Source organism: Microplitis demolitor, chromosome 2, assembly GCF_026212275.2.
Source record: "Microplitis demolitor isolate Queensland-Clemson2020A chromosome 2, iyMicDemo2.1a, whole genome shotgun sequence".
In the NCBI taxonomy this organism is placed as follows: Eukaryota; Metazoa; Arthropoda; class Insecta; order Hymenoptera; family Braconidae; genus Microplitis; species Microplitis demolitor.
Genome location: NC_068546.1, coordinates 16,219,918 through 16,247,239, shown reverse-complemented (window position 1 = coordinate 16,247,239; position 27,322 = coordinate 16,219,918). Strand labels below are relative to the sequence as shown.

General features: G+C 28.9%; 1 protein-coding gene and 1 long non-coding RNA gene across 2 annotated transcripts in view; both read right to left on the bottom strand.

The window, feature by feature from the left end:
- The window catches only part of LOC103574595 (doublesex- and mab-3-related transcription factor A2), a 185,536-nt gene that overhangs the window by 139,252 nt on the left and 18,962 nt on the right, over positions 1–27,322 (bottom strand). The window contains exon 2 of the mRNA XM_014443030.2: positions 20,212–20,527. Within this exon, the coding sequence (XP_014298516.2) occupies positions 20,212–20,527 (316 nt within the window). The remainder of the gene's footprint in view (positions 1–20,211; positions 20,528–27,322) is intronic.
- LOC103574927 (uncharacterized) lies at positions 5,152–14,312 on the bottom strand. The gene is made up of 3 exons (XR_008403311.1): positions 14,114–14,312; positions 5,384–5,571; positions 5,152–5,227 (listed from the first exon to the last, which is right to left on the bottom strand). It is a non-coding gene; the product is annotated as an uncharacterized LOC103574927 (long non-coding RNA).

Sequence of the window (27,322 nt, the reverse complement as noted above, 5' to 3'; positions counted from 1 at the left end):
TTTTAAATAATTATCATTTCAGTTATTGGATAGAATAAAAATATGTAGATAGTATGAATGAATAGTTCATATATCTAAATAATTATTCATGTATCATTCAGGTGTCCAGAAACTATCTTTATAATTTATATTTTTAATTTAAAACTAGGCCCAGGGCTAGTAAAGATAGTAATAATATTAAATAAGGGCGATGGGTGCGGCACGTGGGCGACGACCAACAGGTGGCGGATAGGGTAATTAAATCAGAAAGATACGGCGAGTGATTGTGTACGGACGCTGTCCTGAGTAGCATTGTGAAATTGGGTCTAGTACTTAAATTCTTTTGAGTAAATAAAGAAAAAAAAAAAGTTGCTGTTAATATCAGCATTCAATCGTGATATTATTTGATCATCGGAAGTCTATTAATTTTGAGTAAGTACTTTGGATATCTTTTATGGCATATATTTTTCACGTGATAACCTCCCACGGTAGTTGTTGGTCGCCGCGGCGAGAAAAATTAATTTGTTAATAATTGATTACTGAACGATACATGATTTATATTATAAATATTTGTCGTTAATTATTGTTAGATATTTCGTTTATTATTGTCAAAAATATTCTGATATTTCTACATATAAATATGTATATATAAGTCAAGTACAACGTAGTTAAGCGTTGCCGGTAGACATATATATATATATATCTATATATATATATATATATATATATATATATATATATATATATATATATATATATATATATATATATAGAGCGCATACAGTACTTGAGTAAATTCCGCAAGTACTGACGTCATCACTTGGGTGAAAATTCCCAAAGTATTTAAAATTATTTTTTTTTTGTTCTCACTCGAAATATTTGTAGAAAAAATATGAAGCATTATTATATATATTTATTATTATTTATATTTATTATTATTTAAAATAATTGAGTAACTTTACTTTTTTTTACTTTTGATTTATCTGTTCACCCCAGCGGTCTAAAATTATTATTGAAATTTTTATTTTAAAATTATAAATTAGTTTAATACAGAGGAATTTGTTATTTTGAGTGTAAGTGAGGATAAATTCCGCATCTTTCTCTCTCTCACAAGTGTTGAAAGATAAGTTTTAAAAAGGAAATAAACAAAGATTATATTATGTATTATTCTTATTTTAAAAATTTGGAAATTAAATAATTATTTCTTTTACTTAATATTAAATCAAGATTATTAATTAAGTTAAATTATATTTATTTTTGTCAACTCAGTTTATATAATTTATTGTGATATTACGATTATATGGTTGGTAATTACCAGGTATTATTGCTGTTAATAATCTAACAAAATTAAATATTGTGAATTATTGTTATTTTTCTATTGTTTATAAAAATTAAACTCGGAAACCAACAGCTGTCGGGGAAAGTTTAATATTTATTTCTCTGGATCATTTCCTACTGCTTAATTTCATTTTTCCTGATCTTATTTGTTATTTGTATGTAATTATTTATTATTTATCTACAATTGTACATCATTTATTTAATTTTTATTGTGTCGCTCGAGTGTTTATCCACTTTGCCGCAAGCTGCTTGCTCGGATCTTTTCCTCGTAAGTTTTCCTCCTGAATAATTTTTGTCCGTTTTGAAGAAACGGTCTGGCGCCTGCGTGCACTAACCCAGCCTGAGGAACTGGTCCAGGCACGACAACATTTAATTATTATTTATATTTTGACAATTATTTAAATCTATTATTTTATTTTAATTGGAACTCAATATTTATCATCATTTAATATCGTTTATTATTGTTTATTATTATTTAGTATCACGCGTGGGCGACCGCATACGCTATATTAGGCTGTTCCGCCTCTCCGTTGCGAAATTTCAGCAAAGTATACGTTATAATTCTATACCTAAGTTATAATAATGGTAAACAAGTCAACATATAATGAAAAACAAGAAAAACCGAAGAAATGCACAAGAACAAAATATGGTACTGGAATAGCTGATTAATCGTAAGTATATGTTCAAATCTAGTTTTTTTCAGAATTTCTTTGACTAAAACTTTAAACACGTTTATCTCGAAACTACTTTTTTCTACCTGGCGTAGGGAAAAAAAACTATTCGGTCGAATGGTTTCAAATTCAAATATGTTATTCAATGCACTAGCAGCTATCGCCGGAACTAGAATAAAATTTTTGCGATAAATATTTCTATTTTTTTACATGCAAAATGTTAAGAAAAAAAATGCAATTTTTGGATTACGAATTTCAGCAAAGTGCCACTTCTTCAAAAAAAATTTTTTTTTCTATTCTAGTTCCTGCGATAGATATATTTATACTGATTAAAAATCCATTAAATTTTTTTGTTTTAGACCCATAGAAGAGCTAAATTGTCCTACGCCGCCCGGGTCCCATTTTTAAAAGAGCTAACTTCAACGCCATCTTAAAAATGTTAAAAATGATTTTCTTTCTTAGCTATAACGATTTTTTGTATATTTGAATAACAATAAAATAATCCCTTAAAATTTCAAAAGGTTTGATTTTTACTAAGATATAAAAAAAAAATTTTTTTTAAATCATGAAATTTTCAGCCTCTAGACCACGGGGTTACTTTAATGCGGTCTCTGAATTAAAATGAATCTTTGACACTATATATTGAATACAACATATATGGTAAAAGAAAACTATGTAGGAATTTTGCTTTATTATAACTTGGAGAACCAATGCTACTAACAACAGGTCTTCATTGTAATTAATGAAAAACAAGACCGGTATTCACGAAAAATTCAGCTGCCATTTATTTTTTTTATTTGTTCGTTTTTTCCTCTGCCAATTCTGGCAGCAGCACTTGTATGACAGTAGGATCAAAAAAAATCCGATATCTATGAAGGAAAACGCAGAATATTTTTAAAAAATTCTAAATAATAAAAATTCAACTGAAAGAAAAAACTAAAAAAATAAACCGACTTTGCTAGGATTGTGTTGGGACATCAGAAATACAAATGTTTACTTTTTTTGGCCAGAAGATCTACAGGCTTGAAATTTTAAATGAATATTACCTACGATACCAGACAGCAAAAGACGTAATTCTTTATTATAAAATCGACTCTTATAGGGGTTCGCAGAGTTGTAGTAAATGCTAAGTTTTAAGTTTTTTTATCAAAGTTCTATAAACTGTAAATTAAAAATAAACATTACTTACGAACTGAGAAATTAGATGGTGTAAATTATCTTTTTAAAAAACGATTCTGATGGGGCTGAGGGGGGAGGGGTTAGTAATGAAAATTTTCGCGTTCTTCGGCCAAAAGACCTACAGACTCGAAATTTTAAATGAATATTACCTACGATACGAGAAAGTAAATAACGTGGATTTTTCTATAAAATTGACTCTCACTGAGTTTGTGGGGGTGTAATAAATGCAAATTTTTACGTTTTCCGACCAAACGACTCACAGAATCAACATTCAAAATGTATCTTACCTACGATACGAGGAAATCTATAGCGTGAACTTTTTTTAGAAAATCGACTCTTGTGGAGCTTGTGGGGGCGTAAAAACTGTAAGTATTCAGATTCTTTAGTCAAAACACCCACAGAATTGAACTTAAAAACGAATATTATTTACGATGCGAAGGAATTAACAGCGCTATTTTATTTTTTTTAGAAGATCTACTATTAGAGCGGTTTGTGAGGGCGTCAAAAATGCAACTTTGTCTGATTTTTAAATAACAGACTTACGAATTCAAAATTTTAAATGCATATTAATTAGAATATGAGAAAATCAATGGTGTAAATATTATTTTAACGAATTAAGTTTTATACGGGTTTTGGGGAGTGATAAATTTGAGGAAAAATTTCAGATTCCATAATTTTATTTTAATTTTTGATGATGAGATTATTTAAGATAATGAAATCATTGCAATAATTTATCTAGCGATCATCATACAGCATAAAAGGAAAGGGCCGGTGTAACTTTAAAAACATATGATGAATCACATAGTCATGTGGGGCAATTGTGCGCTGTGGATAAGTGTGCGCAAACCCATTTATTTCGGGCTGAAACGCATGAGTTTGCGCACACTTACCCACTGCACTCACTTGCCCAACATGGCTCTACTGCGTTATTAGGGGAAAAAAAGTGGATTGTTATTTTTCAATTTTTCGTCGCCGATATCTTACGAATTCATTAACCGATTTTGAAATTTGAGTCGACATTTGACGCAGTTATTTAGTCTTCAACGCTGAATAATATTTGAATCAATAGATCTACATCTGAATCAATATATGTGAATATATCAAAATTCACAATGAATTTTTAATGTTAATGAAATCTTTTACATGAACTGCTTTTCTATCGATTTTTAAAAATAACCTCGTATTATGGTGTATACTTTTCAATTTTTATATAGCTAAATGATTCGCGCATACACGTTATGTATACGTCTACCGAGATCATAGTGTAGACTACTTATGAATTAACGCAAACAGTAAGGAGTTTTATTGTTATTCATTACATGCAAAAGAAAAAATCCTCTACTTATTAAAAGAAGAACAATTTCAATTGAAAGAGCTTAATGTTTTCATATTTGTTTGATAATGGAAAAGTACCAAACACTGACTTGTATGACTGTTTGAAAATGAATTCAAAATTTTTAATTAGAGACGACTATTATTCAGTTAATTATAATTATTTTTTCCGATTGCTAAACAAGCAAAAATTGATTGGATTCTTTGAATAGCCTTAATATTTACGTGAATATACATAAATTAAGTTCGAATTCAAGATTTAGAAAGATAAAACAATTAAACTTCCATGAAAACCAGTATCTTTATAACAAATATGGAAGAAATAATTTCCTGACGTCTCGAACAGATTTATGATAGGACGAAGTTTCTGGGTTGCTCAGTCGCAAGTTCGTATTATTGTTTTTTCTCTAGGCATAACGAAATATAGTAGTAGTAGTACAATGCCCGGTGGGCGCAGCAGCAAAGTAATATCAGGAAGATCTTCATAGTTAAACGAGAAAATATCTCTGTCTCGTTTTGTAGTTCATCATCCGTATCCTTAACACCAACTTCTACATGACAAAACAACATGGAAAATAGTGCTGGTACATCAATCTACAAAATCTTAAGAAAAGAGCAAACTTTGTTTGGCTGACCTTAGTTTTTTATTTATAGTTTTAAGAGCATTCTTAGTCTGTCTTTCTTGTTTATATATGTACATGTATGTACGATCGTCACCATCAGCATAGCTGTAAGATTAAAATTAAGTTATTTTCTATTTAAATATCTATCTAATAGAGATGAGAAATCGTTCAGCTCCGAACATACGTTGCGAGTCTACGAAAAACATATATATATATATATATATATATATATATATATATGTGTGTGTATTTTCTATCTACCTTTATATAACATTTAAATTCAACCAAGTACTAAAATCAACCAGCCATCTCTTCCCCTGCGGTTCAAGTGGCACTGGCCCGAGAAATTCAATTACTACTGAACTTCTTCAGTTATCTTCCTCTCATTCTTCCAGTTTGGTATCTTTAGATTGTGTAGTGTATCTTGAAAATGGATGTATATGAGACGACTATTTAAAAAACAATAACACAATTATAAAATTAAAATTAATTCTTTGTAATGATTTTATTAAAGCTTGATAGGCCAAGTAAATTCTGTGTTTACTGCAAAAATCAAGAGTTGAGAAAAATGATTTTTTACATAACGTATAAATTAAACAGCTTGTTATCTAAAATCTAATTCACTGTGCTCAAATAGCCCTGTAGAATACCACTAGCTGTATTTACATCAAATTGTTTGTTCATGAAAATTCTTCAACGAAAAATTAAAAAAAAAAAAACGATTTTCGTCATTCTTAATTACTGAATAATTAGTAATTCCTTATATAATTAGTCCAAAAGTCATGGTCAGGATTTTCGTGTCGATTAACCTTTTTTAGTGCTTCACGAATTTTTTTTTTTATACATATTCATTTATTTAAAAGGTATCCCTGTTTAGAAAATCTCATATAATCCGATAGATTCCCATAAATTCCCGTAGAGAATTTATAAGAATGAATGATTTCTATGAGATATGCGTTAATTGTATAGGGCCTTATACACACAGCTATAAGAATCTATCGGATGTTTTAAGCAGGGATAATCCATGAAAACTACTTAAAATAACTGTTTTATATCTTTTTCAAATATTTCATAACATATAATAGCCTATGCTACAAATTTATTAATGAACTCATCATATTAATAAGTTTCTTGACTGTACTGAGAAAACATAATATTATTATTTAACCGAGAGAAATAACATAAAATTTTATTTTTTAAGCTTTTCGCCGTCGATATCTTTTAAACTAATTAACTGATTTTTATGTTCAATGTGGCAATAGTTGCATTTAATTGAGTTATAGAGCTGATTAAATTTTGAAAACGTTTGGTTTAGTTGTTTTAGATATTCGTGAAAATCCGTTTATTAACATTTTTTTCGACGACGATATCGCTCCTTGAGCTTGAAAACATTGTTGCGAATTGGAAACCTTAGCTTAGGCTAAATCATGAATATTAACATGTGTCTATACGTTTATTAGCTAATACAAATAATAAATACTTAATTGACTCTAAAATTATTGTGCTTCTATAAATTAAAAAATTGTTTTCGTTAACTTAAAAAAATAAATTTCCAATTTATAAACATGGAATTTCCATTAAAAACAAGTAAAAGTAACATATACCTGGGAAAAAAATTTTTCATGAAACTTCATAAAATTTTACATTTCAGAAAATTTTGTAATATGTTGTGAAATTTCATAAAATTTTGTGAAATTTCGTGAAAGGCTAAAATTTTGTTTTTGTTTAATTTCACAAGTTCAGCATTATTTCATAAATTTTTATAAAACTTCATAAGGTTTTATAAAATTACATAAAATTTTACATAATTGCTATGAAGATTCCAAGCCCGGAAAAAAATTTTTTCATGAAATTTTAAGTAGTTTTATAAAGTTTCATAAAATTATATGCAATTATATTTAATTTTATAAAAATGTATAAAGTTTTTATAATTGTTATTAAGATCCCAAGAAGTTATTGGTACGAAATTTTATATATTTTTGTGAAATTTTACAAAGTTTTACAAAATTTTATAAAAGTTTATAAAATTCGAAAAAAACTTATGAAATTTTATCAGAAACCATGAGATAATGCTATGAAATTTCATAAAATTTTGTAAAACTTCATTAAAATTTATAAAATTTTACGTAATTGTTATGAAGATTTCAAGGGCTTACTGGTATAAAATTTTATATATTTTTATAAAATTTTATGAAATTATATGAAGTCTTATGAAATATTACAAAATTCTATAAAACTTCGTGTAATTTTACATAATTGAAGTTTTGGCTTTACACTAAATATTACAAAATTTCCCGAAATTTCATTAAATTATGTAAAATTTTATAGAAATTATCTCTCGGTTTCTAATTAATTTTTAAAAATATTTTTACAATTTCATAGGTATGACCTAGTTCAATAAAACTACATAATTTCAAGAAAATTTGGAAATTAAAAAAAAATTTTTACAATACTCCTCCGGATCTTGGTAGTAAATATATAAAATTTTTATGATATTTTATCTAATTTTGTGAAGACGTCGATTCCCGACAAATAATCTTATTTATACGTCCTCATGGCTCCCGGTACCAACACCGGGAGCCATAAAAGCGTATAAAAATTTTTTTGTCTATGCTATACTTGAATAAAATATAATTACGTCAATTCCTAAAAAAAAAAAAAAAAAAAAAATGTATACGCCCTTATGGCATCTGTAACGCGACATGTTATATACCTCATTATAAAATTATGAGTTCCTCCAAAATTATATAAAATTTCATAAAATAATATTAAATTTCGTAAGGAAGTTTAAAACTCCATATCTCGAAAAATATGTTATCTATCCATTCGCTATCACATACGTGGCTTGGCGCAGTGGATAGTAACAAGGACTTCGAATCGAAAGAACGTAGGTTCGAACACAACAGTCACCAGGATTTTTTCGTCAATAAAAAATATAACTAGTTTGTCTCAGTGATGCCTTCATCCATTAGATCAATGTGTAAGATTTAATTCCATTTTTTTTTTTTTTCAAAATCTAATATTTTTTTCGAAAAATTAATGGTGACTGTAGAATTTCATGAAATATTGTCAGGCCATTTTCAGCATAAAATTTTATAAAACTTTATGAATTTTCATGAAATTTTATGAAATTTCATGAAAAAATTTTTTCCCGGGTATTGTTTATATGGTTGTAAAATTTGTGCTTCTGAAAAGGACAGTGTACATTTTTCCATGCTCCTCGAATAATTGCAAACGTGGTTACTTTAAAAAGTAATATGGATCAGGAAGAAAAATTTGACCGTGTTGATGCTTGCTGGTACACGGAAAAATTGAAACCCGACTGGTTCTTGTGCAGCACACGACTAGTAAGGACTAACCTTACCAAAGTTCAACAAGTATCCGTGATTTATTATATTTTCATCGTCGGTAAAATTTTCACTTTGAGGTGTTCCTCTAACAGATTGAAAAATGTCTTGAATTGGAACACGTATTATTTACTGTAATAATGTTTAACACTTATGATAATTTAAATTAATTATCAAAACATAAATAAGCCAGTCGATTTGATATAGTAAACTTATAGAGCTGCCTACTTTGAGTAGTTTATTTTTTGGCCACCAGATGACTAATATCTAAGCCAGGCCCATTCTAAGGTTCCCAGTACATTTTCGAGCTCGAAAATACTCTCGAGTGTTATTGTTCTCTTATGAGCTTTTCAAACTCAAACACATAGTACATTGCATCATGATTTATCCGGGCAAAATGACATAAAATTTTATTTTTTCAACGCTTCGTCGTCGATATCTTTTATGCTAATAGAAGGATTTTAGTCTTTAATGTAGCAATCAGCGTGTTTTATTGAATTTTTGAGCTAATTAAATTTTGAAAATGATTAGTGCAGTCATTTTAAAGATATTCGCGAAAAAACTTTTTTTACCATTCCTTTCTCTGAAGATATTTCTTGAACGAATTAAGCGATTAAGATGGTTAAGGCTACAATCGTGCCGTTTTATTGATCTCCAAAGGTTATTACATTTTGAAATTGATTAATTAGGTCATTTTTGAAAAATTTTAAAAAAACAAAAAAAAAATTTTTTTTAAATCTTTCGACAACAGTTCCTCTTGAACAAATAAACAAATTTTGATAGTTGAAATAGTATTCGACAACGCTTATCAAGGTTTAGAGCTGACTAGATTATGGAATTAATCCATCAAGGATATTAGAAGTTATCCAAAAAAACATTTTTAAAAAAAATTTATTTTTGGAATATCTGCGAACGCGCCGTACCGATCAAGCTCAATTTTCCACAGCTAGTAGAAATTAACAAGCCACGTCGAATGCCACCTCGGAAATCAAAATCGGTTCATCCGTTCAAAAGTTACAGATATTTACATACGTACGTACATCTACACATACATACACTCGGGCATCATCTTAAAATTGGTCAGAACATCTTCCAAAAACCTGAAAACGTCAAGATTTGTTGGAATTTCGATTTTCAAAAATCAGACCGAAACTAATAACCCCCTTTTTTTTCGAAAATTACCCGGGTAAAAAAAAATAAATATAATTATGTATAATCATAATTGGAAAATATCCCTATAAAATTATATAAAACTACATATAATTAAATTCATATTCAATGTATTAAATAAATTGTAAAAAATAAAATGTTATTTTTTTAACTTTTCAACGCCGATATCTTTTGAACTAATCAATCGATTTTGATAGTTGACGTGGCAATCGGCGCGTTTTATTGAATTCTAGAGCTGATTTAAATTTGAAATCGATCGCGTCAGTCGTTTCGAAAATATTTAGAAAAAACCGTTTTTCACCATTTCTTTCTCCCGCGATAACTCTCGAACGAATTATCCGATTTTGATGTTTGAGGTGGCAATCGACGCGTTTTATTGAGTACTAAAGCTGATTAGATTTTGAAGTCGATCGTATAAGTCGCTTTTGAGAAATCAATAAAAAACTAAAAAAAAAATTTTTTTTCTTTTCGTAATTCGCAAATATTTTCGAGTCTATTCGATCAAATAATGTGAAATTTTCAGAAAAGTTGATGGCCAACAAGCTCTTTCGATTGCCACCTCAATCATCCAAATCGATTTATTAGTTCAAAAGTTACAAAGAGTTTACATACACACACTCGGACATCATTCTGAAAATAGTCAGAATGGCTTCCTAGGACCTCAAAACGTCGACATCTGATGAAAAATCGATTTTCGAAAATCGGGGTAAAAACAATAACTTCCCGAAATTTTTGAAAATCGTCGATTTTCTTAGCGGGAAGTTAAAAAATTCCAACTTCTAGTATTGATCACAAATACATTTTACAATTATCTGATGTATTTGTGAACTATAACTACATAGAAAAAACATTTAACTCGAATCCAGAAAAATCTGGAAAATCAAAATTATTTTGCACCAAGTAATTATCTGTATATTTTGATCTTAAGTCAAAATTTTGTTTTTTCAAATCGACATATTTTTATGTTTGAATTGAAAAATTTTTAATTGCTTAAAGTGTTTTTATTTCTTAGTATGAGGGATATTTTTTTAATGAAAGTTTTTCGTTAAAAGTGAAAATGAATTGTATTTTTAATCGAACAATTGAAATCAGAACATAGTAAAATTACGAGTTATATAAAAATTCAAGTTATAGTAAAACACATGTACCTATTATAGAATTTGGAGATTGCTTGTTAATTATATATAACTATATATAATTATGTTATATTATATTTAACCATATGTGATTTTTTCGTGGCATTATATATAATTATAGGCAAACATATAAAATCATACATAATTATGTAAGATTATATCTAATTATCTGTGACTTTTCTCGGTGTTATGCATAATTATACACAGAAAAAAAATTATTTGGCTCAAAGTAATTTTTCTTTAGCCAAGAAACTTTTCAGGACATAGAATGGAAATCGAGATTTTCTTGAGGGAAGTAAAAAAATTCCTTGGATTTTAAATCTTGAAAAAAGAAAAAATATTTTTGACTCAATAAATTTTCAAAGATTGATTTAACAGTTGAGTTATTTAGTTGAATAATTTAAATTTCTTGATTTGATAAACATTGTTCCTTACTGTAATATATTTATTACTTTAAACAAAAAATATAAATGTTCAGTACAAGAAAGTTACAATATTAAATAAAGTAATGCGATGTTTTGAATCAATAAAAAGTGATAACTTGAACTAAAATACAAATCTCGAACCAAGAGTACTGCGGGCTTAAGCCAAGTAAGTTTTCTCTTGGATTCACGCAGAGGTTCTCCCACTCCTTCCTCACTACTCTATCTCTATCTTTGTCACTCCTACATAAGAAATGGAAATTTTGTCCTCGTTGGAAGGTTAAGGAGATGAAAATTAAAAAGAAAAATAATAATAATTATTTCATAAATGTTGTTATAATTATTTTTAAGTTTAGCTAATATTTGGGCACATATGTATTTTATTTATTATAAATTCTGCTATTTTAGAAATTTTTGAAGGAAACTTTGCCTATTTTTTTCGAATTCAATTAATTTTATAAGAGCTTAAAAAGGTAAAATTCTTTAGAATTATGAAAAAAAAAAAAAATAAATAAATCAATAAATATAAGAATTAAATAAATTTTTTTTTCAAAACCGCATTAATTGAATTTAAAACTATTACAAAAAATAAAGTAGAACATCATTTGAATTAAAATTTTAATAATAAATATTTATTAGTTATTATTATTTAAAATAAAATATTCTTAAATTAAGAAACCTTGATGATTTACAAATGAAGGCAAAATTTGTTTCATTATAAATATTGAACTCTTTTAAACTTTTAGTAGTCAATAAAAGAATTCCATTTTAGCTTAGTCTTGAGTATATATCGTACTGAATAGCTTTAAGTAAAAGAATAAATTTTCACTTCTAAATGTGCGTGGTGGCCAAGTGGTCTAAAGCACATGACTTGAGCTTCTCTCAATAGAAAGTTTGGCAGTTCGAGTCCCACCATATGTCAAAAAAATTAAAATTTCTACTTTACCGAAGGTTGAAAAAATAACATTCAACCCTCCAGAGGGTTAAATAAGTCGTAGAAAATAAACATTTTTTTAACAAAAAAAAATTATTTCTCCAAAAACCAAGAAAAAAAATACTTGGGCTGAGACTCAAATTACTTTAAACCAAGAGAAAAAAATACTTAAGTCAAAAGTTAAATTTTTTTAAACTAAGACCAAAAATACTTGAGTCGAAAACTAAATTATTTTAAGCCAAAAAAAAAAAAATACTTGAGATAAGTCTAAATGTTTCTCAATAAATACAAAAGTTTCTCAAGCTGAATAATTTAATTCTTGAATCGAGACAGTTATTTATTCAATAAAGAAATTAGCTTCTAAATCCAAATTTTTTTATTGTTTTCATCAAAAACAAAATGTGAACTTGATTCAAGAAAAAATTTGAAAAGAACCTAAATTCCTTAATTCGAGTAATCCTTTTTTTCTGTGTATATCATTTTATATGAATAATATATGATTCTATATAAATCATACATAATTATATAGAATCATATTGAATAATGTATAGTTCTTTTTACCCGGGTTTCCAATTTTCTTAGCAAGAAGTTAAAAATAGTCGTTTTAAACGAAGCACCTCTAATTTATCGTAACGGGTTTTTCACCACCGGGGATCTACCGGAGTGAAGTCCGAATACACTTACGATTTTGGAAACCTTGTTCAGAAATTTAAATGTTGAGCGCCAGGTGATTCAATAATCACCAAATAAACAATTATCAAAATAAATCGGCTCAGGGTGGCGGATCGGGGAAAGGTCAGGCACTTAAGATTACAATAAATGATTGATCAGAATTAACAAAAATAATTAGTCGTATATTGAACAAACAAAATAATTACTCAGTTTCACAAATCAAAATTATCGGTTACAAAACAAAATATAATTTGCCGATTTCGGCGTGCGACTCGATATACACAAAAAATTGTTCGTAAAAGTCTTAGTTGATCGAAACACAAAATCAGTTCGTACTCAAACCAAAAAAAACTATCGGTTGACGAAATAAAATAAACTTTATAACGTAAACCGTTTTTCTTTTCACAACGGAGACGTGAAATAAACCCGGAGTCGTATGTGGTCACCCAAGAGTATTAAAAAAATTATAAATAACAATAATAATTATTACTAAAAATAATAAATAATTATAAATAAACTAAAGATGTGCCTGGACCAGCTCCTCAGGCTGGGTTAGTGCACAAGGGCGCCAATCCGTTTTTACAAAACGGACAAAACTAATAACGATCAGGGGAGAGATCACGGGGCAAAATCTTGAGCGAGAATGTATGCACCAAGCGGAATGACAATCAAACAAATATATAATGAATAAAAAATAATAATAAGGAATAATTACTACTAAATATATCCAGAAAACAAACAAATAAATATTGGCTATCACTGGGTTCCTTTTACTAAATTATTCAATTCAAAATATATTTAAATAAACTCAACAAATGGTTACAATAATAATCAATTCAATTCAAATAATATTATTAAATCATTCACTGGGAAATCTAAACACGAGTTACAAATATTCAAACTCAATATAACATGTAAATTGTAAACGAATAAATTAATAATAATCTTTTCTTATTTTAAATTATTTACTCTGGGGAGAGAAAGACACGGGTACTCAATATATGTGGCAACACTGGGTTGCATACCAAAAAATAAATTTTACCCAGAGAAATAATATTAAACACTCAACTATACTTTTAAAACAATATATGAAATAATAGTGTAAGACAAAGAGCTACACTTGCTATCTTTGTCTAATCCTTTAAGGAATTTGCTCGACGCGTCTACGTACATGGAACGTACGCCAAACGAATTCAACTTATTATAACAATGTAACTCAGTGTCAATTATTTATCAAGCAAATACCGCGATCAACTCTACTGCAGGACCAGCGATAGCCGATGCAACAAATGAAGATACAACTGACTTACCGGCGTTGATAACAATTAACTTCTGGAGCTTTTGGATAATAAATATCACATGAACTATATTTTTACTTCATATAACAGAATATCAATTATCGAAATTAAATAAACTTTAACTATTTAATTTTACAAAATTACGGCAACTGGGCCAGAACAATTTTCTCAAAAATAATCACGGACAACAACACGTCCTACCTTCACAAAATCCCGGTCCTCTCTGACTATATCTTTCCTTGATTTTTCCGAGGGAGGGTAATCACTCACGTGTTATCCCCTCTCATGACCTCGGACCCGAAATTATAAATTACAATAAAATATTTAAAATTGTCACACGACCTGAGTTATATCATAGTAATAAATTAAATAATATTTCCTATCAATAAACATAAACATAATCGGTACTATCTCTTTCAAATAATAAAATAATAATTAATTTAGTGCACCACGTGGCTGGATAAAAATATCGATTTTTATCCCCACTATATCGACTTACTCTCCCTTCGGTCGATATTTTTATTTACAACATACGCGCACGTGTGCTACTAACTGAAATGAAAATATCGATTGAGTACATAAATTCAAAATAATTATCAAAACATATATATAAACATAATAAACAATAATATCAGTAAATCCATAATTTAATCATACTTAAATAATCTATTAAAATAATATAAATATTTGAACAATAATAAATTTTAATAAATAAATGTGCCTGATTTGAGCTAGGAGGTGTTGTTAAATTCACGGTGAGATGGAAAAGCGCGCGCAGCGATTCACGTTTGAATCGCTACGTGACAACTTATTCTATTTTTCACACATGCACATGACGTGCGTATTAACGGAATACTTAACGAGTGACGTCAGAGTATTGTACACGGCAAGATTTTACTGCCGCAACGAAGGAGACACGGGCAATCCGTAATTCTCAGAATTGCTCGATGAAATAAAATAAAATTAAAATAATACTTTATTTCGGTAACGCATTGAATTGCACTATCCTATAATTATGACACGTAATTAATTATTGAATTAATTATTTATACAAAACGCGTATCACTTGATTATTAAACAAATTCAGTCGATCTTACACTTGCTCAGTTCTCGTGCCGAGGGTTCGGCTTGTTCACTTGTTCACGAAGGTGGTTATTTGTTCACAAAAATAATCGAATGATTATTCACGCAATAATCAGTCGTTGTTCAACTCGAATTGTTCATCAAAGGCGTAACTCGTATTGTTCTATATCGGAATCGGAATTGTTCTTTACGTAAGTCGGAATTGTTGAAATCAAAAAAACGTGGCCGTTCGGTCTCTCCCGGATCTCTCGTTTCAATTCATGAGTTGGATCGATTGCTCAGTCGAAGTCGAAATTTTTTTTTCTAGGTGTCACTAGAATTTGCTCATCCGGTGACTATTAATCATTTCGAATAAATTCAAACCACGAGTCGATGTCGAATTTATCATCATGTTACAATATATATGAATATATGTGTGTGCGTGGATGCGCGCGTGTGCGTGTATGTGTATTATATCATATATATTGTAACGTAAAATAATTTAAAACTCCGTGCTACACGGAGAAACAATTATGGTAATAGTTACAATATATTATGGGAATGGTTCCCATGCTGCATGGTAACCGGTTTTTTTCAAATTTTGAGTATAGGTACGGCACCCATATATATTATGGTAATCATTCTTATAATTATGAGTATAATTCCCATATGGTATCGGAATAGTTCCTATGGAATCATGGTAATCGTTACCATGTAACTATGATAATGGTTACCATAATATTATGGTAATGGTTACCATAATATTATGGTAATGGTTACAATACAGTAAAAAAGATTCGTACCATAGTATCCTTATTATTTTTTTACTCTAAAATGTTAAAATGTATGTATCTCATGAACTGTGCACTTAAGCAATATAAGTGTCATGAGCAATTTTCTAGAGGAAAAAATTTCCTAAAAGATTAAACATATATATATTTTTTGTAAGATGAGTCGTTTCTTCACTATTAGCAAAAATAAATGAAAAAAGTGAAAAATTGACTTTCGGAGCTGATACAATCGACATGTATCGAGTTAGACCAAAACCGTTTTGTACATTTTTAAAAAGCAACAACTACTGTACAAATAGGAACTAGTTTCAAAACGATAGCTCTAAGCCAGGCTAAATTATAGTAATTTAAAAGAAAAGTTATTCGATTTACATGCTTTTTAAATAGGAAAGCTTTGATGTTCGAGAGAAAGTACTTAAAATTATAATTAAGAGCTGAAATTTTCGGGGAATTTTTCTCTCAACATAAATAACAATATTTTCTTGTGTCCGCAAAAAAAAATGTTCGTTTTAAATGTATGTGTTATATATATATATATATATATATATATATATATATATATATATATATATATATATATATATATATATATATATATATATATATATATATATATATATATATTAGGGTGCGTCATTTCGGTGCAACATTTTTTTTTTAAGTGCATGTGGAAAAAATCATAGTTCAACAAAAAAAAAACTTTTGTGCAAGAAACAAGATTCTCTGTCGATTACAGACCTAGCTCAATGAAAAATTCGATTTTCCCATTTAAATAACACGGGAAAAATTTTTTTTTTTTAGCTTCAAGTATTTTTAACTCATTAAAAAATCAATGGATCGAATAAACTAGTACATGTTTTTGTAGGAAATTGAACGCTCTACAAAAAAGATCTCCTATCATTTTTTGATAAATCCATATGTTCAAAAGCTATTAAAGCTCGAAGTTAAGTTGGAGATCTTTTTACTTTTCTAGTGAAACTATCAGACTTATTACAAAGTGTTATAGGGTCTTTTTTGCTGACAATTTTATATTCTACAACGTATTTTTCGTGAAGTTTTTTTAAATTCCGCATTGTTTTTTAGTTATTTTCATTTTAATGTCAAGCTGTTAAAAAAGTGGTTCTGATCGATTCCAAGAGCTTGACATTAAAATGGGAATAACCAGAAAACAATGCGGAATTCGAAAAAACTTGACTCATAATAATTTGTAGAAAATAAAATTGTCAACAAAAAAAAACTTTTTAACATTTTGTGATAAGTTTGATAGTTTTGCCAGAAAAGCAAAAAGATCTCCAATTTTACTTCGAGCTCTAATAACTTTTGAACAGATGAATTTAAAAAAAAATGATAGGAAACCTTTTTTGTAGAGCGTTCGATTTCCTACAAAAATATGTATTAGTCTATTCGATCAATTGATATGTCAAAGAGTTAAAAATGGGAAAATCGATTTTTTCAATGAGCTAGGTCTGTAATAGAAATAGAATTTTTTTTCTTGCGCGAAAAATTTTTTTTTTATTGATTTATTTTTTTTCCACATGCAATTAAAAAAAAGGTTGCTTCGATATGATGCACCCTAATATATACATATATATATATTAGGGTACTTCGTTTCAGATGACTATTTTTTTTTACAAGTCCCATGTCAAAATACCATCGCATACATTGAAAAAAAAATTCTCACCAAAGATGAACTCGTAATTTTAATTTTAAGTACTCACTAAATGAATTTGAAATTTTTCCATTCAATTAACGCGTAAATTTTAATTTTATCCAAGATTTTAGTATTTTTTTATAAAATTATGGCCGGAAAAATATATAATATATCCTGGTTAATATATCATTTAAAATATGTAATGTAATATGAAACTGTCTCCTATTATACTTCCTTTGTCTTTTCTCAACTTAACCCAAATGCCTTTGTTCGACTATCGGAAGATTTTTTAATTACTATTTCTCTCAGTAAAAAAATAATTGTTTCATACTTTTTATACTTAATACATATGAATGTGACATATGTATTTTTATATTTTATTCTCATCCATTATATATGTTTTCAGCAATGATTTCATTAAACAGTAGTAAAATCGTGAATAAAAGAGCGATTTTTCAAATTTTGAGATGCTTAATTGAATTTATCTCGAAATTCACTCGCTCTACGATAATGGCTTACATCACTTCTTTTGTACAAAATTAAATTTCCTACAAAAAAAGTCCTGTACAGTTCTGTCGTAAAGTTAATGTTTTGCGAGTAAAATAAAAAACAAACCAGTCTATCAGTTGACCCTGCGGGCCAGCCCCGAAATTTCCCACTGTTTTCGAGCTCCTTGAGTTCGAAAACATTGTTGTGAATAAATTTTTGAGCTCTTCGAAAATACTTTTGTATGCCATTGTTTTTAAAAAATAACGCTTTTAACCTTTTTGTCTCCAACGATATCTCTCAAACAAATTGACCGATTTTGATGGTTAAGATGGCATTCGACATGGCTTATAAAGTTTTAGAGCTGATTAGATTTTGGAATCAATCCATCGAGCACATTAAAAGGTATCTAAAAAGAACCATTTTAGAAAAAATTTTATTTTTGGAATATCTTCGAACGCACTTGACCGATCAAGCTCAATTTTTCACGGCTTCTAGATATTAAAAAGCCCTGTCGAATGACACCTTAACGATCATAATCGGTTTATCCGTTCAAGAGTTACAAATATTTACATACATACCCACGTATATACGTACACACATACATACACTCGGACATCATCGTGAAATTAATCAGGATAGCTCCCTAGAACCTCAAAACGTTAAAATCTGATAGAAATTCGGTTTTCGAAAATCGGACCGAAACCAATAACTTCCCGAATTTTCAGAAATTTCCAATTTTCTTAGCAAGTTAAAAACATTAAATTCGAGAAAAAATTGGCTTTAAGATTTTTTACCGATGAAGCCGGTAAAAAAACATAAATTAGCTACAAGGACTTTTAAAGAGGAAAGATCCATCTTTGATTTCCACCAATGGCCGATTAAATATCTTGAAAAGCCGTGAAGTTATAGATAATAAAAAAAAAAAAAAAAAAAAATTTGCGTGTTAATTAAGTAAGAAAATTTCAAATTCATGTAGCAAGTACTTAAAATTAAAATTAAGAGCTCATCTTTGGTAAAAAATTTTTTTTCAATGCAGAGAATGATATTTTGATTTGAGACTTGGAAAAAAAAATAGTCATCTCAAACGAAGTACCCTAATATATATATAGACATATATTGATTTCTTAACAAGTGGTATTTTTTAACCCTACTCAACCAATTATGATCGATTATGACCAAATTCTTGAAAAATCGACCGTGAGGACAAATACAATAGTTAGATTTCAGAAAAATCTACCTAAAACGGGATACAGGCTTGGTGATTAGAAGTGTGTGAGCTTTTAAATATTATTTGAGCTAAATTATTCTAATCTCCATTGTGCTAATTACTCGTTAATACAATAGCAGTATTATGACAAAAAGTAAATTTCATTGAACATTTCCTGTATTCAAAAATAGTAAGACAAGTCGAGTCGTTTTCTTTATCATCTTCAAGTAGACGAACGATACTATGGTTATTGTACTTGTACAGTAAACAAAAAATTTGTAAGCGTTTATCCTTTGAGCTAATAACAATTTAAAAAAATAAAATAAAAACGTAGATTTCTAGATTATAGTCTAATGCATTAATCCTCTCGTTCGTTGTTTAGTATTTGGATTTTCGTACAAGAAAAATGTGTAAACAAAAATAAATATTTACCGTAATTAACGAAATCTGAGTTAGATACAATCACATAAACATGCGGCAACAGTAATCCAGCCACAAGCTAATCGTTAATTTAATTCTATTAAAAACGTCAGAAAAAATAGCTAAATAGTCTTCTAACAATAGCCAGACGACATAAATAACAGCTTAGCACTTTTATAAGTTAAGCATTCGACTAAGAGCACGTTGATAGTTTTGACAGTTTTATTTTATTTCTTTTTTTTAATCTTCATCGTCATTAATAGCAGCACGCTTTAACCCTCGAGACTCTTAGCTCGATAAAGCCCTTAGGCTCGCGTGCAAACTCAAGTCGCACTTACCCTTTATGATATAAAGTCACCTGCATCTTAAGAATACTCCAATCAAGAATAGTTGATTGGCTTTCTTGTTGAATTATAGCACCATAAGGTAGATCCACAAATTTAACGTAAATTATATTACTATAAAAGAAATTCTCAATGTGTCACACTACCTGATAATGAACTTATAGAACTGCATTCTGTTTTCACGTCTCGATAGTCATCAGTTTGAACTCTCATCCGTTGGAGAAGTCCACAGTCTGGTTTTTGATGTAATTGAGTCTGTATCTGTGCTGCAGCAGCAGCAATAGCCAGACCAGCTGAATTTGGAACGTGAGTTGGCTGCGGCGGACTTCCATTTGTGGGTGCAGATGCTGAAGTTGTGGATAAGATAGGTCCAGTTGAACAATTACCGTTGTTATACTGCAATTGTAAGCCGAGTTCTCGTGCTTCACTTTCTTCTTGTGCCTGTTGTCTTCTCAATGCAACCTGCCAAGCATAAATCAACTAATATGTTAATACTTCATCACCATATTAACTTAAATAATATATGAGTGTAAAGTGTGAGATCTATATAAAAAAAAAAATACTAGCGACATATATGTATCTAATTACAAAATCTTACTGTCAGTATGAAAACTCGATTACACCTTACTCAACGTATCAATATCCTACGGTGTCAGTTATCATTCATAGAATGGAAAAAAAAAGCGGGATATACATATTCTCACAAAGTAGAGTCTTTCGAAAAACTATAAGCATGAGGGTTGGGATACAGTATGTAGCGCCGTAAAATATATCAAAGTGATGTTGGTTACAATAAGAACTTCGGTAATATGAAACTACAGAGCAGTTATATTTTTCATTGTATAATATACCTGTGCACCCTCCTCTCTCTCTCTCTCTCTCTCTCTCTCTCTCTCTCTCTCTCTCTCTCTCTCTCTCAAGTACCAAGTATTACATCTCTCAACTATCAAGTCCTTTGTAAAAAATTAAGTGAACACGCAGAAATCAAATCTTGATAAGTAATTAAATACATTTAATGTATATCAATATCAAATAATAATGACAATTATTATTATTATAAATCCATCACTGTCATTGTTTATTACCAAATGTATGGTAAAAAAAAAATCTGGAAAACGATTGACCCTGTGGGCCAGCCTTAAAACTTCTCGATATTTTCAAGCTCTTTAGCTCGAAAATAGTGATGTCGCATCTTCAATTGCGAAAATTCCAGTAATAAACAATAACAAACATAAAAAGATGAAGTAAATCTTTGTTTTTTTTTTTTTATTTTATATCAACAATATCTTTGGAAGTAATGAAATGATTTTGATATTCAAAAAGACATTTGACAGAATTCTTTTTCATCACCGACGCTCAAACAAAAATTTCCATCAATTAGCTCAACAGTTTGAATTTTATTAGAAAATACACTCTTTTGTATTTCTTTCGACAACGATATTTCTTGAACAAATGAACGCATTTTTATGGTTGAGATGGCATTTGACACTGCTTACAATATCGTAAAGCTGATAAGGTTTTAGAATCAATCCATCGAGTACATTACTAAGATATAAAAAAAAAAAAATTTTTGAAAAAATTGTATTTCTAAAATATCCACAAACGTACCGTACCGATTATGACCTAATTTATTAAACAAATATGAGTATAAATGGCCGTATATGATCCATGTATAGGCATACATGCTCATATATAGTCATGAATTATATGTGGTCATATATGACCATATATCATACATGGGCACATATGGATCATATATAGGCAAATATGGCCATGCATGGACATACCAACTTTTTAATAAAATAATGCATGGCCAGATATGAATCATGTAAGGCCGTATATGGCCATACATAGTGATGTATGACTATATAAGATCATGTATGACCATAATAAATGAAGTATATATGGCCATGTATGAACTATATACAAAAATGTTGTTTAAATTTGTTGCGTAAAACTAATGAATTCTGAATGTTAGATGATTTTATGCCAATTGTAATTAAGGTCGACCTTTCAAACTCTGTAACTCGAGTATTATTGGTCGTACCCACTTGGCTCTCAGACATTTTTTTGTAGCAAATTTCATGTTCTACAAAAACTTTATCCTGCTTCTTTTCAAAAAAAATTTTTAACACCAAAAAATCAAGTTCAAACCGGAAAAAAAAATTTTCCATGTTATATAAATGGGAAATCGAATTGCTAAAATTTAAAGTCAAAATATAAATTGTTAAAGGTCGCTCGATGTCTTTGAAATTTCACGAAAGGGGTATTAGCTGCGTTACTTTATTGTAAAATTTGGCAATTACTACTACTAATAATAGTAATTTTAAAAAAATTTAGGGTGCACACAACATCTAAAAGTTTCGAATGATTTTCAAATATGAATAGCTTAATTAGACGCGAAATAAATAATTTGTAAGTTTAAACTATTCGCATACTTCTTATGAGTGGTTATGTATTATCATATTCGATAGCGCACTATTTGTTTTATACTATCTTTTATATCATATATGCTTGTCGGTCGCTCGTACGGAAGGTCTCGGGTTCGAATCCTACTAAAGCCGGTGCGGTCATTAATAAGTCTAGCGTTTTTTCTCTGAATTAAAAATTTTCAAAGCGATCAGAAATTCAGTTGTTTGAATGTCTGATAATCTCTGCGTTGCCAAAATAATTAAAAAAAATAAATAAATTCCTTTTTTTTTAATTTGGTTAAAATTTCTATACATAGTCATATCAAGTCATATATGACCATATCAAGCTATGTATGATCATACATAGCCATGTCTGGCCAATTTTCATACATGGCTATATATGGTGCATTTATATATGGCCATGTATGATTCATTTTTCACGGGTAGATCTCGATTACATACATCGATACATCAAAAACTTTCTTATTCGTATGACCAACTACAATTAAATTAGATCTAAATTTTGATATACTCTTAAAATTGCAGTTAATTTTTTCAAAATTAGTTAATTTGATGTGAATATATATACCCATATACATATGCATACGCCGAATAAAATATATGCTTAAATATATCAAAGAAAATATATAGGCATACGCCGAATAAAATATATGCTTAAATATATCAAAGAAAATATATAGGCATACACACACTGCGTATCCACTTCCTTCTACCATAATATTATAAAAGCGAAATTTGAGCAAAACTCATATTAGCTTACCGATAAGGCATGCGATGCATGTGGGTTAGAGTCCCTGATCTTAGCACGAAGTTAAAAAGTTGCTTAAACCAAGAGAAAAATTTCTTGGGAGTAAAGATGTATATGTAAGAGTGGGAAGCCACCGGTGCTACGTGCAGCATCAACGGGGCCCGGGAAAAAATGATCAGATTATGCCTATTCGTATGATCAGGCCTGAAATTAGATCTGATCATGCCTGTTCACGTATGATCTGGCCTGAAATTAGACATGATCAAGCCTGATCATACCTGTCCATGCCTGCTCATGTCTGTTCATGCCTGTTCAAGTCTGTTCATGTCTGAAGCTTTAAATACGCTCAGACATGATCATATCTGTTCATGCCTATTCATGTCTGATCCATCCTGATATATGGAATTGAATTAAAAATCTTAGTTATAATTAAATATAACTTAGTTATAATTATATATAGCTAACGTAGTTATAATTATATATAACTTATATATAATTTCATATAACTATAAATCAACAATTAATAAATTAGATATAAAATTTTGTCGATTAAAAATCTATCATGTATAAGATAAAAAATTTTGTTGACCAAGAATCTAATACGTATAAGATTTTTATTACTTGAAGTTCATACGAAACTTACTTTTTAAGTCAATCTCTTAGGTCAACGGGTAGCGGGTTAAACTTTCAAGCGTAAGATCCACGATTCAAATCCTGCGCAAGCCCGATTTTTTTTATTTTTTATAGAAATAATCATACATAATTGTATATAGCTAAACATAATTATATATAATTATATAGGGCCATTTTTTTTCTATAATTTTTTTACCCGGATGGGCATGAACAGACATGAACATACCTGATCAGACCTGAACATACCTGGCCAGGTCTGGTCAGACCCGATCATTTTTCATATCTGATCAGACCTGAAAACTCATGCCTGTTCATATCATCAGATTTGATTATTTTTTCCCGAGGAGTAGTTCGGGAGCAGTGTTAGCTATGAGGCAGGGTGTGATGGAGGTGCCTCACTGAATATCCAAATATTTAATATTTTCACTATATATATATATATATACATGAAATTATAATTTAGTAAAACACTCAAACATTTTATAAATTAAAAACATAATATTTTAAGTTTAATTATTAATATTTGAATCAATTACTGATTGTAGTAATTATGTTTCTAACTAACAGTAATTTTCATTAAAGATTATTTCATTTAAGTATTAAAATTCCGGACTGGAGTGAATACGGATTGAAATAAAATCCGCGTTACTCCAGAATCACTCTGCACATGAAAAAATCCCTATCCAGTCCACATGCGGAGTGATTTTTTTAAAACTTTAAAACTCCGAGTGACGGAGTGAATTCGGATTAAAGTAAAATCCGTATTCATTCCGGTTTCACTCCTGGCTTTTTACAGTGTATAAGATAAATATCAAAAATTATTGACTATGCAGAAAAAATTGATCTTTGAACTTTAGAAATCGTAACGTAAGCATTAGAATTTATGGCACGTGTCATAAAATTAATTCTTTGGAGTATCAAAATTCCCTATATTGACATCCAGATTTTGGGTTATAATTTTAAGCATTAGTTTTTAAAGTTTCTTTTTTTCGTGTAGTTTATGAAATAAACATAAATGAATAAGGGTCAATTTTATTTGAATCAACTATTTTCGTTATCATAGGACTTCAAATATTCCAGATTTCATTTTATGAGATCGCAATTAACCTGTAGACATATACACAGTGGTAACTGAAATAAAGGTGAATATAAACACAGAGATTTCTATACTGGATCAATAGGGATATTTATTTTTGTATTTTCTAGGTCTCAAACCTTGTCTTTTATGATTGCTAGATGACCGTCCTATCTACTGAGCTGGGAAGTAATAAACATGAGTAGAACGTTTTTAAATTAAATTTGTTATTCAGCTACAAATACAAAGTTTGGAAATCAGCCCTACACGGAGAGACAATTTCACTAAAATTTACGATGTTAACATCGTAATCGTGGACTATACTTTCATTGGCGTCAATTTTTAAATGTCTTTTTTCAAAATTTACTATAGTCTTTGTTTAAATTACGATGTAGGTTATATTCTTTACTATTTAACATCGTAATTTTAACAAAGACTATAGTAAATTTTAAAATTGGACGCCAATGAAATTCTAGTACCTGATTACGATGTTAACATCGTAAATTTTAGTGAAATTTTAATTGTAGTGAAATTTTCTTTCCGTGTATATCGGGCCATTACTGGGCCAAGAATATTGATTAATGGCTCAGCAATGGCAATGGCGCAGCACTGGCCGATAATCGGCTTATAGCCAGAATGATAACCTCGGCCCATTATCGGCGCTCGGCTATCGGTCGATTAATGACAGCCAGCAATCAGCCAAGCAAGAAAATGAATTTAATTTAAAAAAATTTTATTATTATTATCCTAGAAGAGTTCATGATCATTAACGAATAAACTATTTAAGTGAGGTAAATGCTGTTGGCCCGTGATGAAAAATTCAGCTGGGCTCTGGGCGCGAACTGCCATTCTTCTGATTGCTGGGTCTGAACAGTAGCTACTGGACAAACCTAAAAATGTTGAGCTGACATTTTTAAATGATCTTATCGATTATTCAGAAAAAAAAATAATTTCGTATTATTTTTATTATAATTACACAATTTTTTAAAATAAAACTTATAAAATTTAATCGATTATTTATCAAGAACCCAATTGAATTATCTTGCTCTACCACCATTATTAAAAATGGAATTTATTTTTAAAATTCATGAATTATTTTCTAATTAAATTAATTTTTATAAGTAAAATTATAAAATTACGGTTATTAATTGCAAATAATAACGAACTAAAAAATATTTTAATTGTTTGTTGTCAATAACTTATATCGGAAAATTAAAATATTTATTGATTAAGACTTAGTTAAGTTCGAATATAAATAATTATTAATTAAAGAAAACTATAATAATAAGTTATTTGAATAATTAATATTTGATTAGTAGATTTCATCATTTACCAAGAATCAATCATGGACTACCCGATAAAAAACGTTTGGATCCAACCAGATATGTCTGGATCTCGTTATATCTGTTTATATCCAAATGCATCCGAATATTTGATCTCGCTAGATAAAAGCATATATAATGATATCTGCTCAGATCTAATCATATATAAGCAGATATAGAGATGTATTAAGATTGATATCCAAATAGATATACGTATATCCAAGTATATATAAATATATCTGCTCAGATCCAACTATATATAAGCATATATAAAAATTGATATCCACGCAAGTATACTTATATCCAAGCATATACAAGTACATATAATTATATCTGCTCAGACCCAACTGTATGTATGTGGGTATATAGATACAAAAATAATTCATATCCCAGCAGATATACGTATATCCAAGAATTTATGACTATATCCAAAAATGTATGTATATATGTAGTAATATTTGATCAGATCCAATAATATTTAAATACAGGCAAGGCTCCTGCATCGTCGAACTGTCAGGGTTCTACTGCGAATAAGACATTAAATACAAAGTTTTTTTATTTAATTATACACGAATATCTGAGTAATATACGAAAATTAAAAACTTTTATCCAAGCAGATATAAATATTTCAGAGAATGAATTATTACACATTCGTTGTATTATATCTGTTTACATTTAACTATATAGATTAAGGTGAATAAAATATATTTTGTCCCATGTGATAGATAGAAGTTTACGAAAATATTCATTGTTTTTTTGATTATGTGTAATTAAATATAATCGCAAATAATTGAACATAAAAGTATTGATGTTTCTAAAGTATTCATCTTTTTTTTTTTCTTGAATATCAATTGATTTTTGATATATGTTAAACATAAGGTTCATCAAAAGCATTGAGAGATAATAACAATAAAATCCAAGATATGAGTAGATATTGTTTTTGGAATGGTCTAAAGTATAATATATTTATACATACATTCATTAGAATGTAGTGAAACTTCTTTAGATATATGTGCTTAAATTTATATAGGTTTCTTTAAAAATCGA